We start from the raw sequence: 18,029 nt of genomic DNA, 5'->3' as shown, positions 1-18,029 counted from the left end.
CACACACAACACACAGATGTGAGATGGGGAGATAAGAAAGGAGAGAGAGAGAGCAGAGGTGTGTGTGGTGTGTTTGTGGTTAAGTCCAAGAGATGTTTTTAAGTCCCCTGGTGTCTTTCTCAGCCCCAGTGTGTCTCTAATCAGTCTAATTTAAATGAGTTAATCTCCACTAAATGGAAGATGTTGTGTGTGTGTGTGTGTGTGTGTGTGTGTGTGTGTGTGTGTGTGTGTGTGTGTGTGTGTGTGTGTCTGCCTTCAACTGAAATAAGTTTTCCCTCACCACAGGTGCTAAAGTACATTATTCCAGCACTAAAATGCAATTAAGCATTGCATCTTCAGGGAGAAATGCAATCAAAGCAATTTGCTCTTAACTTTCCTGTCAGTATCCTATCAGTAAGAATTGTGTTTATAAATGATTGATTTCGTGTTTTTGGAACTGCAGATTTATTCTGATCATCAGATCTTTTGAGGGAATTTTTCTCCTGGAGCATCCAGTCAGGTTGATTGTAGTACTAGGATCACACATCAGGTTGCATAACCAGACCAGGATATATCATGACCATTGGTGGCCCCAATTCAAATCAAAGTTTATTTGTCACGTGTGCCGAATACAACAGGTGTTCACCTTACAGTGAAATGCTTACTTACAAGCCCCTAACCAACAGTGCAATTTAAGTAAAAAAAAATAGGTATTAGGTAAACAATAGATAAGTAAAGAAATAAAAAAAACAGTAAAATGACAGTAAAAATAACAGTAGCGAGGCTGTATACAGGAGTACCGGTACAGAGCCAATGTGTGGGGGCACCGGTTAGTCAGGCTAATTAAGGTAATATGTACATGTAGGTATAGTTAAAGTGACTATGCATAGATTATCAACAGAGATAGCAGCAGCATAAAAGAGGGGGTTGGGGGGGGGACGGGGGTGTAACGGCTGTCGTAGAGAGGGGACCAAAGCGCAGTGTGTTGATTGCTCATGATGAATATTTATTATAACTCAAAACACTAAAGGAAAAATAACAAAGAGAAAAAACAAAAGTGCACAGTTCCGTCAGGTACATAAACTAAACAGAAGACCCACAAACAAAGGTGGAAAAAATAGAAAAATTAGAGACAACGAGGACCAGCTGCCTCTAATTGGAGATCATCCCAAAAAACAACAACATAGCAATAGAAAAAATAGAACCTAAACATAGATATACAAAACATAGAAAAACACAAAACACCCCCTGTCACGCCCTGACCTACTCTACCATAGAAAATAACATCTTACTATGGTCAGGACGTGACAGGGGAAGGACGACACACAATGCAAATAGTCCGGGTAGCCATTTGATTACCTGTTCAGGAGTCTTATGGCTTGGGGGTAAAAGCTGTTTAGAAGCCTCTTGGACCAAGACTTGGCGCTCCGGTACCGTTTGCCATGCAGTAGCAGAGAGAACAGTCTATGACTGGGGTGGCTGGGGTCTTTGACAATTTTTAGGGACTTCTTCTGACACCGCCTGGTGTAGAGGTCCTGGATGGCTGGCAGCTTAGCCCCAGTGATGTACTGGGCCGTTCGCACTACCCTCTGTAGTGCCTTGTGGTCGGAGGCCGAGCAGTTGCCGTACCAGGCAGTGATGCAACCAGTCAGGATGCTCTCGATGTTGTAGCTGTACCTTTTGAGGATCTGAGGACCCATGCCAAATCTTTTCAGTCTCCTGGGGGGGAAAAGGTTTTGTCGTGCCCTCTTCACGACTGTCTTGGTGTGTTTGGACCATTCTAGTTTGTTGGTGATGTGGACACCAAGGACGCTCTCAACCTGCTTCACTACAGACCTGTTGATGAGAATGAGGGCATCCTCGGTTCTCCTTTTCCTGTAGTCCACAATCATCTCCTTTGTCTTGATTACGTTGAGGGATAGTTTGTTATTCTGGTACCACACGGCCAAGTGTCTGACCTCCTCCCTATAAGCTGTCTCGTTGTTGTCGGTGATCAGGCCTACCACTGTTGTGTCGTCTGCAAACTTAATGATGGTGTTGGAGTCGTGTCTGGCCATGCAGTTGTGGGTAAACAGGGAGTACAGGAGGGGACTGAGCACACACCCCTGACGTGCTCCAGTGTTGAGGATCAGCGTGGCAGATGTGTTGCTACCTACCCTCACCACCTGGGGGTGGCCCGTCAGGAAGTCCAGGATCCAGTTGCAGAGGGAGGTGTTTAGTCCCAGGATCCTTAGCTTAGTGATGAGCTTTGAGGACACTATGGTGTTGAACGCTGAGCTGTAGTCAATGAATAGTATTCTCACGTAGGTGTTGCTTTTGTCCAGGTGGGAACGGGCAGTGTGGAGTGCAATAGAGATTGCATCATCTGTGGATCTGTTTGAGCGTTATGCAAATTGGAGTGGGTCTAGGGTTTCTGGGCTAATGGTGTTAATGTGAGCCATTACCAGCCTTGCACTCACGGCTACGGACTTGAGTGCTATGGGTCTGTAGTCATTTAGGCAGGTTACCTTAGTGTTCTTGGGCACAGGGACTATGGTGGTCTGCTTGAAACATGTTGGTATTACAGACTCAATCAGGGACATGTTGAAAATGTCAGTGAAGACACCTGCCAGTTGGTCAGCACATGACTTGTGAATGTTGACCTGTTTAAAGGTCTTGCCCACATCGGCTACCTCAGTGTTGCCTCAGTGTTGCTTGCCTCGAAGCGAGCATTGAAGTGATTTAGCTCGTCTGGTAGGCTCGTGTCACTGGGCAGCTCGCGGCTGTGCTTCACTTTGCAGTCTGTAATAGTTTGCAGGACCTGCCACATCTGACCAGCATCGGAGCCGGCGTAGTACGATTCAATTTTAGTCCTTTATTGGCGTTTTGCCTGTCTGATGTTTCGTCAGAGGGCATAGCAGGATTTCTTATCAGCTTCCAGGTTAGAGTTCCGCACCTACCCTTTAGCTCAGTGTGAATGTTGTCTGTAATCCATGGCTTCTGGTTGGGCTATGTATGTACTTTCACTGTGGGGATGACATCCTAGATGCACTTATTGATAAAGCCAGTGACTGATGTGGTGTACTCCTCAATGCCATTGGAAGAATCCTGGAACATATTCCAGTCTGTGCTAGTAAAACAGTCCTGTAGTTTAGCATCTGCTTCATCTGACCACTTTTTTAATAGACCGAGTCACTGGTGCTTCCTGCTTTAATTTTTGCTTGTAAGCAGGAATCAGGGGGATAGAATTATGGTCAGATTTGCCAAAGGAGGGCGAGGGAGAGCTTTGTACGCGTCTCTGTGTGTGCAGTAAAGGTGATCTAGAATTTTTTTCCCCTCTGGTTGACATTTAACATGCTGGTAGAAATGAGGTAAAACGATTTAAGTTTCCCTGCATTAAAGTCCCCGGCCACTAGAAGTGCCGACTATGGGTGGGCAGTTTCCTGTTTGCTTATTACCTTATACAGCTGACTGAGTGCGGTCTTAGTGCCAGCATCCATCTGTGGTGGTAAATAAACAGCCACGAAAAATATAGATGAACACTATCATGAGATACTCCACTTCAGGCGAGCAAAATCTAGAGACTTCCTTAGATTTCGTGCACCAGCTGTTGTTTACTAATGTATGCATTCAAATGTATGCATTCACTACTGTAAGTCGCTCTGGATAAGAGCGTCTGCTAAATGACTAAAATGTAAATGTACACAGACCCCCTCGTCTTCGGAGTGTGCTGTTCTATCTAGCCAGTGCAGCGTACAGTATATCCCACCAGCTGAATGTTATCCATGTCGTCATTCAGCCACGATTTGGTGAAACATAAGATATTACAGTTTTTGTTGTCCTGTTGGTAGGATATTTGTGATCGTTACTCGTCTAATTTATTGTTTAATGATTGTACGTTGGCAAGTAATGCTGATGGTAAGGGCAGATTTCCCACTCGGCGTTGGCGGATCCTTACAAGGCACCCCGCCCTGTGTCCTCTATACCTGCGTCTCTTTCTCTTTCCAATGACGGGGATTTTGGCCTTGTCAGGTGTCTGAAGTACATCCTGTGCGTCCTGCTTGTTGAAGAAAAAATCTTTGTCTAATCCGAGCTGAGTGATCGCTGTCCTGATACCCAGAAGCTCTTTTTTTGCTGTAAGACACGGTGGCAGAATCATAAAATAAATTACAAATAATGCAAAATAAAAACGTTAAACGGCTGCCATTTCTTACGCCGCCATCTTACTGTAGACAATTCGCGATGACATGGTCAGAAATAACCTTGTCATGATGTTCAGGAGTTGTGTTTTCGAAATGCAATCTGCAATTTCACATTTCTATTTGTTGTCCAAAACAATCTGTGATTTTCTACTTCTCAGTGCTGCTCTTATTAGATTAGTCAAAAGTACCAAGACAATTTGAAAGGCATCTTAGCTGTATACTGTAACGAGTTATAACCTCAGGGTCTGGAGTTATGTATGAGCTACAGTATTTCTTCAGCTAATTTAGCTGTTCAGGAGTTTTGGCACCCGTCTAGGGCGTTACATGAGATAACCCTCCTACAGATTGCATCACAGCTCAGCTCTATGAATCATTGAACAGGAAGGAGAGAGACCAGCCTCTCAGGAAGAGATATAGTGGCAGAGAGTTAGATAGATGTCAGTACAGTATATTCTATGTATAATATATATTCCATGTAAATGACCTATACACATATAGGAGCGTTTGTAGAGGATCTCAGTGTGTTGTTGACGCATGAATTTGGACAACATGGCAACCATCTTCCTCACAAAAACGTTAGGTATTTTATTAACCACTTTCACAGTTTTAAGGGCCAAAGCGGTTGGGAGGGAAATATTGCAATCCCTCAGCATGGCATTAAGATAGTAGTTGATGTATTTCTGAAAGTCCACTGTGTATCTCTCTGTGCAGGACTTTTTTAGTAAATCAGACCCTTTCCTGGAGATCTTCAGGATGAACGATGACGACACGCTACAGCTTGTGCACAGAACAGAGGTAAAACCAGCAGTCGTTTTGTTCAAATGGATACATACATTTATTTATTTTTTATTTTTTTATTTCACCTTTATTTAACCAGGTAGGCTAGTTGAGAACAAGTTCTCATTTGCAACTGCGACCTGGCCAAGATAAAGCATAGCAATTCGACACATACAACAACACAGAGTTACACATGGAATAAACAAAACATACAGTCAATAATACAGTAGAACAAAAGAAAAGAAAAAGTCTATATACAGTGAGTGCAAATGAGGTAATTTAAGGCAATAAATAGACCATGGTGGCGAAGTAATTACAATATAGCAATTAAACACTGGAATGGTAGATGTGCAGAAGATGAATGTGCAAGTAGAGATACTGGGGTGCAAAGGAGCAAGATATATAAATAAATACAGTATGGGGATGAGGTAGGTAGATAGATGGGCTGTTTACAGATGGGCTATGTACAGGTGCAGTGATCTGTGAGCTGCTCTGACAGCTGGTGCTTAAAGCTAGTGAGGGAGATATGGGTCTCCAGTTTCAGAGATTTTTGCAGTTCGTTCCAGTCATTGGCAGCAGAGAACTGGAAGGAAAGACGACCAATGGAGGAATCGGCTTTGGGGGGGACCAGTGAGATATACCTGGTGGAGCGCATGCTACGAGTGGGTGCTGCTATGGTGACCAGTGAGCTGAGATAAGGCGGGGCTTTACCTAGCAGAGACTTGTAGATAACCTGTAGCCAGTGGGTTTGGCGATGAGTATGAAGCGAGGGCCAACCAACGAGAGCGTACAGGTTGTAATGGTGGGTAGCGTATGGGGCTTTGGTGACAAAACGGATGGCACTGTGACAGACTGCATCCAGTTTGTTGAGTAGAGTGTTGAAGGCTATTTTATAGATGACATCACCAAAGTTGAGGATCGGTAGGATGGTCAGTTTTACGAGGGTATGTTTGGCAGCATGAGTGAAGGATGCTTTGTTGCGATATAGGAAGCCAATTCTAGATTTAATTTTGGATTGGAGATGCTTAATGTGAGTCTGGAAGGAGAGTTTACAGTCTAACCAGACACCCAGGTATTTGTAGTTGTCCATGTATTGTAAGTCAGAGCCACCCAGAGTAGTGATGCTGGACGGGCGAGCAGGTGCGGGCAGTGATCGGTTGAAGAGCATGCATTTAGTTTTACTTGTATTTAAGAGCAGTTGGGTGCCACGGAAGGTGAGTTGGATGGAATTGAAGCTCATCTGGAGGTTAGTTAACACAGTGTCCAAAGAGGGGCCAGAAGTATACAGAATGGTGTCATATGCGTAGAGTTGGATCAGAGAATCACCAGCAGCAAGAGCAACATCATTGATGTATACAGAGAAGAGAATTGAACCCTGTGGCACACCCATAGAGACTGCCAGAGGTCCGGACAACAGGCCCTCCGATTTGTCACACTGAACTCTATCAGAGAAGTTGGTAAACCAGGCGAGGCAATCATTTGAGAAACTAAGGCTGCCGAGTCTGCCAATAAGAATGCGGTGATTGACAGAGTCGAAAGCCTTGGCCAGGTCGATGAATACGGCTGCACAGTAATGTCTCTTATCGATGGTGGTTATGATGTCGTTTAGGACCTTGAGCGTGGCTGAGGTGCACCCATGACCAGCTCTGAAACCAGATTGCATAGCAGAGAAGGTACGGTGGGATTCGAAATGGTCGGTAATCTGTTTGTTAACTTGGCTTTCGAAGACCTTAGAAAGACAGGGTAGGATAGATATAGGTCTGTAGCAGTTTGGGTCTAGAGTGTCACCCCCTTTGAAGAAGGGGATGACCGCGGCAGCTTTACAATCTTTCTGAATCTCAGACGATACGAAAGAGAGGTTGAACAGGCTAGTAATAGGGGTTGCAACAATTTCGGCAGATCGTTTTAGAAAGAGAGGGTCCAGATTGTCTAGCCCGGCTGATTTGTATGGGTCCAGATTTTGCAGCTCTTTCAGAACATCAGCTATCTGGATTTGGGTGAAGGAGAATTGGTGGGGGCTTTGGCGGGTTGCTGTGGAGGGTGCTGGGCAGTTGACCGGGGTAGGGGTAGCCAGGTAGAAAGCATGGCCAGCCGTAGAGAAATGCTTATTGAAGTTCTCAATTATAGTGGATTTATCGGTGGTAACAGTGTTTCCTAGCCTCAGAGCAGTGGGCAGCTGGGAGGAGGTGCTCTTATTCTACATGGACTTTACAGTGTCCCAGAACTTTTTTGAGTTAGTACTACAGGATGCAAATTTCTGTTTGAAAAAGCTAGCCTTAGCTTTTCTAACTGCCTGTGTATATTTGTTCCTAACTTCCCTGAAAAGTTGCATATCACGGGGACTATTCGATGCTAATGCAGATCGTCACAGGATGTTTTTGTGCTGGTCAAGGGCAGACAGTTCTGGAGTGAACCAAGGACTATATCTATTCCTAGTTCTACATTTTTGGAGTGGGGCATGCTTATTTAAGATGGTGAGGAAGGCACTTTTAAAGAATAGCCAGGCATCATCTACTGACAGGATGAGGTCAATGTCATTCCAGGATACCCCGGCCAGGTCGATTAGAAAGGCCTGCTCGCTGAAGTGTTTTAGGGAGCGTTTGACAGTGATGAGGGGTGGTCATTTGGTCGCAGACCCATTACGGATGCAGGCAATGAGGCAGTGCTTGCTGAGATCTTGATTGAAAACAGCAGAGGTGTATTTGGAGGGCGAGTTAGTTAGGATGACATCTATGAGGGTGCCCGTGTTTACGGATTTGGGCTTGTACCTGGTAGGTTCATTGATAATTTGTGTAAGATTGAGGGCATCAAGCTTAGATTGTAGGATGGCCGGGGTGTTAAGCATGTCCCAGTTTAGGTCACCTAGTAGCATGAGCTCAGAAGATAGATGGGGGCAATCAATTCACATATGGTATCGAGGGCACAGCTGGGGGCAGAGGGAGGTCTATAGCAAGCGGCAATAGTGAGAGACTTGTTTCTGGAAAGGTGAATTTTTAGAAGTAGAAGCTCGAATTGTTTGGGTACAGACTTGGATAGTAATACAGAACCCTGCAGGCTATCTTTGCAGTAGATTGCAACACCGCCCCCTTTGGCAGTTCTATCTTGGCAGAAAATGTTATGGTTAGCGATGGAGATTTCAGTGTTTTTGGTGGTTTTCCTAAGCCAGGATTCAGACACGGCTAAGATATCCAGGTTGGCAGAGTGTGCTAAAGCAGTGAGTAAAACAAACTTAGGGAGTAGGCTTCTAATGGTAACCTCTTTAGGGCAGGTGGCACCAAATCGTCCCACCTACATAACAGCCAGTTGAATCCTGTGGCGCGATATTCAAATACCTTAGAAATGCTATTACTTCAATTTCTCAAACATATGACTATTTTACAGCATTTTAAAGACAAGACTCTCGTTAATCTAACCACACTGTCCGATTTCAAAAAGGCTTTACAACAAAAGCAAAACATTAGATTATGTCAGCAGAGTACCCAGCCAGAAATAATCAGACACCCATTTTTCAAGCTAGCATATAATGTCACAAAAACCCAGAAGACAGCTAAATGCAGCACTAACCTTTGATGATCTTCATCAGATGACACACCTAGGACATTATGTTATACAATACATGCATGTTTTGTTCAATCAAGTTCATATTTATATCAAAAACCAGCTTTTTACATTAGCATGTGACGTTCAGAACTAGCATACCCCCCCGCAAACTTCCGGCGAATTTACTAACAATTTACTAAATTACTCACGATAAACGTTCACAAAAAGCATAACAATTATTTTAAGAATTATAGATACAGAACTCCTCTATGCACTCGATATGTCCGATTTTAAAATAGCTTTTCGGTGAAAGCACATTTTGCAATATCCTCTGTGGGCTATGTGGGACGCAAGCGTCCCACCCCTGGTACACCCTATCAACAACAGGTGAAATATCAAGAGCGCCAAATTTGAAAACAATTAATGTCATAATTCAAATTTCTCAAACATACAACTATCTTACACCCTTTGAAAGATAAACATCTCCTTAATCTAACCACGTTGTCCGATTTCAAAAAGGCTTTACGGCGAAAGCATAAAGTTAGATTATGTTAGGACAGTACATTGAAAATAGCTGTGTGTAATGTTTTGTCAATGCAAAGACACGCATCACCAAAAGCAGAAAACCAGCTAAAATTATGCACTAACCTTTGACAATCTCCATCAGATGACACTCCTAGGACATTATGTTAGACAATACATCCATTTTTTGTTCTATCAAGTTCATATTTATATCCAAAAACAGCGTTTTACTATGGCGTTGATGTTGAGGAAATCTTTTCCCTCCAATAACCGCCAGTCAATCAGCACAACAAATTAAATAATTACTATTCGAAAACATTTGTAAAATATTATATTGTCATTCAAAGAATTATAGATTTACATCTCTTGAACGCAACCGGTTTGCCAGATTTAAAAATAACCTTACTGGGAAATCACACTTTGCAATAATCTGAGCACTGCGCCCAGAAAAATACGCTTTGCGATACAGACTAACTGCCATGTTGGAGAGATCTAAAATCGAAAATACTATGTAAATAATCCATTACCTTTGATTCTCTTCATTAGATGTCCCTTCCAGGAATCCCAGGTCCATAACAAATGTAGTTTTGTTCGAAAAAGCTCATAATTTATGTCCAAAAAGCTCCATGTCGTTAGCACATGAACTACGCCCGCCGGACTTGTCTTCATGAAAGAGGGGGAAAAAAATATTTACGTTCGTTCAAACATGTCAAACGTTGTATAGCATAAATCATTAGTGCCTTTTTCAACCAGAACATGAATAATATTCAAGGCGGACGATTGCATTCTCTTTTAAAATGTATTGGAACGAGAGTACCCAACATGAACTCGCGCGCCAGAGTCTTATCGGCCACCACCGTTCCAAGGCTCTTGTTCGGTCAGATCTCACAGTAGCAGATTCAAACCACTTTGTAAAGACTGGTGACATCTAGTGGAAGCCATAGGAAGTGCTCAACGATTAATAAGCCCCTGTGTGTTTCAATGGCATAGGCTTAAAGGTAATTCAACACATCAGGTATCCACTTCCTGTCAGAATTTGTCTCAGGGTTTTGACTGCCATATGAGTTCTGTTATACTTACAGACACCATTCAAACAGTTTTACAAAATTCAGTGTTTTCTATGCAAACCTGAACAATAATATGCATATTCTAGCTTCTGAGTTGGTGTAGGAGGCAGTTAAAAATGGGCACATATTTGTTTCAAAATTCTCAATACTGCCCCCTAGCCCCAACAGGATATTCTAAGTAGATAGCCCGGCATCACAGGGCTAGCTATTTAGACACCCAGCAAGTTTAGCCTTCACCAAACTCCGATTTACTATTAGAAAAGTTTGATTACCTTTCCTGTTCTTCGTCAGAATGCACTCCCAGGACTTCTACTTCAATAACAAATGTTGGTTTGGTCCCAAATAATCCATATTATGTTCCAACAGCGGCATTTTGTTCGTGCGTTCAAGACACTATCCGAATGGTAAATAAGGGTCACGCGCACGGCGCATTTCGTGACAAAAGATTTCTAAATATTTCATTACCGTACTTCGAAGCATGTCAACCGCTGTTTAAAATCTATTTTTATGCCATTTTTCTCGTAAAAAAGCGATAATATTCCGACCGGGAATCTGCAATTAGGTAAACAGACGAAAGAAAATACAGCATGGGGTCGACTCGGGCACGCGCCTAAGCCCTTTGTCCTCTGATCGGCCACTTGGCAAAGGCGATAATGTGTTTCAGCCAGAGGCTGCCTCGATATCGTTCAGCTTTTTCCCGGGCTCTGAGAGCCTATGGGAGCCGTAGGAAGTGTCACGTTACAGCTAAGATCCTGAGTCTTCAATAAACAGAGGCAAGAACAACAACACCTTGTCAGACAGGCCACTTCCTGCATGAAATCCTCTCAGGTTTTTGCCTGCCATATGAGTTCTGTTATACTCACAGACACCATTCAAACAGTTTTAGAAACTTTAGGGTGTTTTCTATCCAAAGCCAATAATTATATGCATATTCTAGTTACTGGGCAGGAGTAGTAACCAGATTAAATCGGGTACGTTTTTTATCCGGCCATGTAAATACTGCCCCCTAGCCCTAACAGATTAACATGCATGAAACCAAGGCTTTTACGGCTACAGAAGTCAACAAATGAGCGCACCTGGGGAGTGGGAACGGAGCTAGGCACTGCAGGACCTGGATTACTTTAGCTTACTTACTTTTCTCTTTCCTGTTTCACTCACAGACTGTTATGAACAACCTTAACCCGGTGTGGAAAACCTTCAAGACTTCCCTGAATTCCCTTTGCAGTGGAGACCATGACAGGCCTCTAAAGGTACAGATGTGTCTGTCTGATTGATTGTATGTATGTATGTGCTTGGCTCTATGTCTTCTCTCCAGCCCAGGGGACCTGATTGACCACTTTTGCCACAGTAGTGGATTGACTGGCAGGTGAGCAATACAGATTTCAGCACCATGGCCTCAATCCTATAAGGGGTTTGTCTACTAGAGTTAGGAGGGAGGGCTGGACTACGGAGGAAGGGGATTCTCTATAGCAGGGGTATTCAACTCTTACCCCTGGTTTTCTGTTCTACCTGATCATTAATACCACCCACCTGGTGTCCCAGGTCTAAATCAGTCCCTGATTAGTCTCTCTCTCTCCTTCCCTTTATTCTTCATTCCCTCCTCTCCAGTCAATCAGTCCCTGATTAGAGGGGAACAATGTAAAAATGAACTGGCTTCGAGGTCCAGAGTTGAGTTTGAGGGCTCTCTAGACGAGTCATTTGTGGCTTGGCCTGATCATACAGGACCAAGACGGCGGACATCTATTAGACCAGGGGAGTGGAAAGAGAGAGACTCTCAAACGCCCCGCCCCCACCACCTTTATAACTCCTCCTCTTTCATCCCTCTCATGTTCTCTTTCAGCCCCCCTCCCTCTGTCTCACATGGTCGGCATCTTTCCCCTTTTCCTTTATTGCCTCGTGTGTGTGTGTGTGTGTGTGTGTGTGTGTGTGTGTATTATTGCCTTTTTCCCCCTTTCTAACTCCCTGGCATTACTAAATCATTAAACTACTGTTAGTCTAATGCGCACCTGAAGGGCCTGCTCTAAACAAATAAGACTTTCTCATTAAACATTTAGGCACCAACAATGAGCTGCAGCAGTGTCTCATTGTGTTTAGGGGCACTGAGTCTCTCTCTCTCTCTCTCTCTCTTTCTCTCTCTCCTTCCCTCTATTCTTCATTCCCTCCTCTCCAGTCAAGGAAAAAGAGAGGGTGGTGCTGAGGTGGGAGGAGGTTAAGCTCTCAACGCCCCCCCCCAACTCCCCTCCCACCTACCTCTTGTCCCAATCCCTCCATGTTGCCAATCACACCTCTCCTCTCCATCCCAAGATTTCAATCAGCCCCAGTTGCCACGGTGTTGCTCTTTAGGGGTATGAGTGATGAGGTCACTGTAGGGTTGGATGTGTGTTGGTGGGGCCAACAGCAATTACCCCCAGGGCAGGAAATGACATGGAGCTAAAGAGATCATTCACATTTAAACGTTGAAGGCTAAGAAACTGTCTGACCATATTACTACCAATATTAACTGCACCCACGGTATCAGCAAACCTTTTTGAAATAAGTATTGAAATTATACAGAGCCACTGCTTAACAACCAGTGGTTACAGGGAAAGAGCTTCCTGTTTGTCTGTTGGTATTGATCATCCAGTGGGACATGGTGAGTCCCATGCTGCCTTGCCCACTAGCACCATAATAGTAGCACATAATAGTAGCACCATAATAGTAGCACATAATGGTAGCATCATAATAGTAGCATCATAATAGTAGCCTCATAATAGTAGCCTCATAATATTAATATCATAATAGTAGCATCATAATAGTAGACCATAATAGTAACATCATAATAGTAGCACCATAATAGTAGACCATAATAGTAACATCATAATAGTAGCACATAATGGTAGCATCATAATAGTAGACCATAATAGTAGCATCATAATAGTAGCATCATAATAGTAGACCATAATGGTAGCATCATAATAGTAGCATCATAATAGTAGCATCATAATAGTAGACCATAATAGTAACATCATAATAGTAGCATCATAATAGTAGCATCATAATAGTAGACCATAATGGTAGCATCATAATAGTAGCATCATAATAGTAGACCATAATAGTAACATCATAATAGTAGCACCATAATAGTAGACCTTAATGGTAGCATCATAATAGTAGCATCATAATAGTAGCATCATAATAGTAGACCATAATGGTAGCATCATAATAGTAGCATCATAATAGTAGACCATAATAGTAACATCATAATAGTAGCACCATAATAGTAGACCTTAATGGTAGCATCATAATAGTAGACCATAATAGTAGCATCGTAATAGTAGACCATAATGGTAGCATCATAATAGTAGACCATAATGGTGGCATCATAATAGTAGACCATAATGGTAGCATCATAATAGTAGACCATAATAGTAGCATCGTAATAGTAGACCATAATGGTAGCATCATAATAGTAGACCATAATAGTAGAATCGTAATAGTAGACCATAGTGGTAGCATCTTAATAGTAGACCATAATGGTAGCATCATAATAGTAGACCATAATGGTAGCATCATAATGGTAGACCATAATGGTAGCATCATAATGGTAGACCATAATGGTAGCATCATAATAGGAGACCATAATGGTAGCATCATAATGGTAGCTTCATAATAGTAGCATCATAATAGTAGACCATAATGGTAGCATCATAATAGTAGCATCATAATGGTAGACCATAGTGGTAGCATCATAATGGTAGACCATAATGGTAGCATCATAATGGTAGACCATAATGGTAGACCATAATGGTAGCATCATAATAGGAGACCATAATGTAGCATCATAATAGGAGACCATAATGTAGCATCATAATAGGAGACCATAATGGTAGCATCATAATAGTAGCATCATAATAGTAGCATCATAATAGTAGACCATAATGGTAGCATCATAATAGTAGCATCATAATAGTAGACTATAATGGTAGCATCATAATAGTAGCATCATAATAGTAGCATCATAATAGTAGACCATAATGGTAGCATCATAGGGGTAGCTCAGTTAGAACATGTCAGGGAACATTATATTTGAAGCACGGCTAGCAATGGTGACTATTGGATCCAACGGTGTCATTGCTGGAAAGCACAGACACATCAGCGAGCAGCAAAGAGCATTGTTCCCAACAACCATCAATAGACAGATAATATTCAGCCATATCAAATCAAAATCAAATGTATTTATATAGCCCTTCGTATATCAGCTGAAATCTCAAAGTGCTGTACAGAAACCCAGCCTAAAACCCCAAACAGCAAGCAATGCATGTGAAAGAAGCACGGTGGCTAGGAAAAACTCCCTAGGAAAAACTCCCTAGAAAGGCAAAAACCTAGGAAGAAACCTAGAGAGGAACCAGGCTATGAGGGGTGGCCAGTCCTCTTCTGGCTGTGCCGGGTGGATATTATAACAGAACATGGTCAAGATGTTAAAATGTTCATAAATGACCAGCATGGTCAAATAATAATAATCATTGTAGTTGTCGAGGGTGCAACAAGCACGTCCGGTGAACAGGTCAGGGTTCCGTAGCCGCAGGCAGAACAGTTGAAACTGGAGCAGCAGCATGGCCAGGTGGACTGGGGACAGCAAGGAGTCATCATGCCAGGTAGTCCCGAGGCATGGTCCTAGGGCTCAGGTCCTCCGAGAGAAAGAAAGAAAGAGAGAGAGAATTAGAGAGAGCATATTTAAATTCACACAGGACACCGGATAAGACAAGAGAATACTCCAGATGTAACAGACTGACCCTAGCCCCCCGGCACATAAACTACTGCAGCATAAATACTGGAGGCTGAGAAAGGAGGGATCAGAAGACACTGTGGCCCCATCTGATGATACCCCCGGACAGGGCCAAACAGGCAGGATATAACCCCACCCACTTTGCCAAAGCACAGCCCCCACACCACTAGCCATACCCTCCTAACACAAAACGAAGACCTTTGCCAGCCAGGGCTATCTAAAAGTAATGTTAAATTATACAAATCTGTGAAATGGAACGGTCAGCTAAACTAACACATTGTGACAGTATGTAAATGCTTAGAAAGCAGGGTGGTAGGCCTCTCTCTTCCTTTGGGTCTCAGTCATCATCTTATTGAAATGTGAGAAGTTCTTTGAAGTTCTTTAGTCATTTCAACTGCACACTTGAGTTTAGAATATTTATCTCTAGAATCCATACAGTAGATTATGTCAGTATTCTGATATTGAAGCAGTTTCCATATGACCCAGCTCTTCTAGTTCTGTCTAGTTAATGAGGGAAGCTAATGGTTTTGGATGAAAGTCCCGCCCTCCCCTTCAACCTCCCTGCCCCCTGAATATCCCTTCTTGTTAATTGGACAGCTACCCAATTGGTTGAGCCTTTCACCAGAGGAAAAGAGAGTCGTGTAGAAAAGACACCAATTTAGCTCTCCTTGCCAAGCCCAATGAGGAGTCTCACCGTCTACCTGGTAGGGTATTTTTTTTAAACCTTTATTTAACAAGGCAAGTCAGTTAAGAACAAATTCTTATTTTCAATGACGGCCTAGGAACAGTGGGTTAACTGCCTTGTTCAGGGGCAGAACAACAGATCTGTACCTTGTCAACTGAGGAATTTGAACTTGCAACCTTTCAGGTTACTAGCCCAACACTCTAACCACTAGGCTACCCTGCCACCCCAGTATCTGGATGGAGCTGAGAGACAGGGCCTTCAAAGGGAAATGACCCTCTTGTCCTTGCATTATTCATGGTTACTTAAGGAGGAAAAGAGGGGTTGCTGTGGAGAGAGATGCGGATGGCTGACAAGCATGTGTCAATGTCCTTCTGATCCCCTTAACCCAGTGTCAGATTTCCATTCTATAATATCCACTTAAGCATGACCGAGTGTGTGGGGTGTGGGTGGATATGTGTTAGGGGTGTGGGTGTATGTGGGTGTATGGGTGGGTGGATGTGTGTGTGTGGGTGTATGTGTGTGTGGGTGTCAGAAGCAGTGATAGTGAATGATTCCCTGTGGAGTTAATATGCCTCTAGTTTTAATGGATAATAAAATGTCTTCCCCTCCAATGGGACTTTTCACAAGATGCTGTTAATGTTAGCTCAGGTTAACCTCCTTATCACAAACTGTATAATACAAGAGCATTAATTGAACACACGTATTAAACAGACGTTACAAGGCCACGGTTCTGACACTTGACACAACCATGGATGTAGGAGGCTGTCCTGGAATGGCCACTGTAGTGAATGTGTATCATAGATGAATGTTCAGCATAGCTAATGGCCAAATGAGGGTCAGAGGTCAGTTTATTTATCTATGATCCATGTGAAACACACACACACACAGCAACACACACACAAACAGGGGCGTCATGCACCCATTATTTTAGAGGTACGTGAGGATGAAGGCTGTGTGTGTGTGTGTGGGACTGGCCAGCCCCCATCTGTAATTCTGAGGATTTTGTGTTTTTCGAACAACTGAAACAGCTTGTTCCTGTAATCTAGAGCCATAATCACTGTGCCTAATATTATGTACATAAAAAGAAGTGAAAAAAAGAAGGTTATCTAAGCATACCTCTTTACCTGTTCAAATATCATTTTAATGAATGATGCACATTGATTCTATGACAAATGTTATGCCTTAGGAGTTTAGTACAACTGCCACACTGTTACTGTATATACAGTGCATTCGGAAGTATTCAGACCCCATCCCCTTTTCCACATTTTGTTACGTTACAGCCTTATTTAAAAAATATTTAAATAAATACAAATCCTCAATCTACACAAAATACCCCATAATGACAAAGCAAAAATCGTTTTTTAGAAATTTTGCAAGTTTATTAAAAGTAAAAAACAGAAATACCTGATTTACATAAATATTAGGACCCTTTGCTATGAGACTCGAAATTGAGCTCAGGTGCTTCCTGTTTCCATTGATCATGCTTGAGATGTTTCTACAACTTGATTGGAGTCCACCTGTAGTAAATTAAATTGATTGGACATGATTTGGAAAGGGACACACCTGTCTATGTAATGTCCCACAGTTGACAGTACATGTCAGAGCAAAAACCAAGCCATGAGGTCAAAGGAATTGTCCATAGAGCGCCGAGACAGGATTGTGTCGGGGCACAGATCTGGGGAAGTTTACCAAAAAATGTCTGCAACATTGCAGGTCCCCAAGAACGAGGAGCCGCTGCTTCCAATTGAAGGTCAAGAACAAAACTGCACATAGAAACAGAGTGACTAGAATAAACATAGAAAATGCCCTAACATAGAACATATACCAAAACTCTAGACCACTCTAATCAAACACCCCTTGTCTATACACATAGACTAACAATCCCCGAAACATATAAACAAAATACCCCCTGCCACATCCTGACCATACTAAACACTAACAAATAACACCTTTACAGGTCAGAACGTGACAGATGAAGGTTCACCTTCCAACAGGACAACGACCTGGACAACGATTTACAAACATACCTCCTGCGAGTCCTGCCCATCACTGGCAGCTAAAATCAAATCAAACGCTGTGCATATAACTCAACATTCTCTCTCGTCCTCAACTGACGATACTGTCTGCATGCACAAGAGTATCTAGCGACCTGCCTAGCATATCTTTGCTCGGTGGCGCACCTTGGAAGAAACCACTTACTAAGGAGAAAAGGGAGGGGGGTGAGGGGGTACTCTTTGCCTGGTCCAGTTAGTGTTCCCCATCTGCAAAATACCGCTGGCAGATCTTTTTATAAGAAATTATGATAAAACGTGTGCTTAAAAATTAAGTGCAGTAATTAATTTAAAAATGTATAATGTTAAACAAAATTAACATATACACACACACACAAATTCAATGCTCTCTCTCTCTGTCTTTCGTCAAAAGCCTTCTTTCACATCCTCAATTCTATATTTCATGAGACTATTAAAACTCCAGAAATGTCGCCTTACTGATTTATTAATGGAGAAGCATCA

The 18,029-nt window shown here is 42.7% G+C and overlaps 1 protein-coding gene across 3 annotated transcripts in view; it reads left to right on the top strand.

The window, feature by feature from the left end:
- The window catches only part of LOC115176512 (copine-4), a 94,408-nt gene that overhangs the window by 51,110 nt on the left and 25,269 nt on the right, over window positions 1-18,029 (top strand). For 2 of the 3 annotated variants that reach the window (XM_029736543.1, XM_029736541.1), the window contains exons 6-7: window positions 4,872-4,955; window positions 11,227-11,316. In XM_029736543.1, coding sequence (XP_029592403.1) covers window positions 4,872-4,955; window positions 11,227-11,316 — 174 coding nt within the window. The remainder of the gene's footprint in view (window positions 1-4,871; window positions 4,956-11,226; window positions 11,317-18,029) is intronic. The other variant, XM_029736542.1, reaches the window with a different exon arrangement.

The sequence above is a fragment of the Salmo trutta genome, chromosome 37 (assembly GCF_901001165.1).
Source record: "Salmo trutta chromosome 37, fSalTru1.1, whole genome shotgun sequence".
Lineage (NCBI taxonomy): Eukaryota > Metazoa > Chordata > Actinopteri > Salmoniformes > Salmonidae > Salmo > Salmo trutta.
Note: the sequence above shows the minus strand (reverse complement) of the source record. Positions and strands in the feature narration are given on the sequence as shown.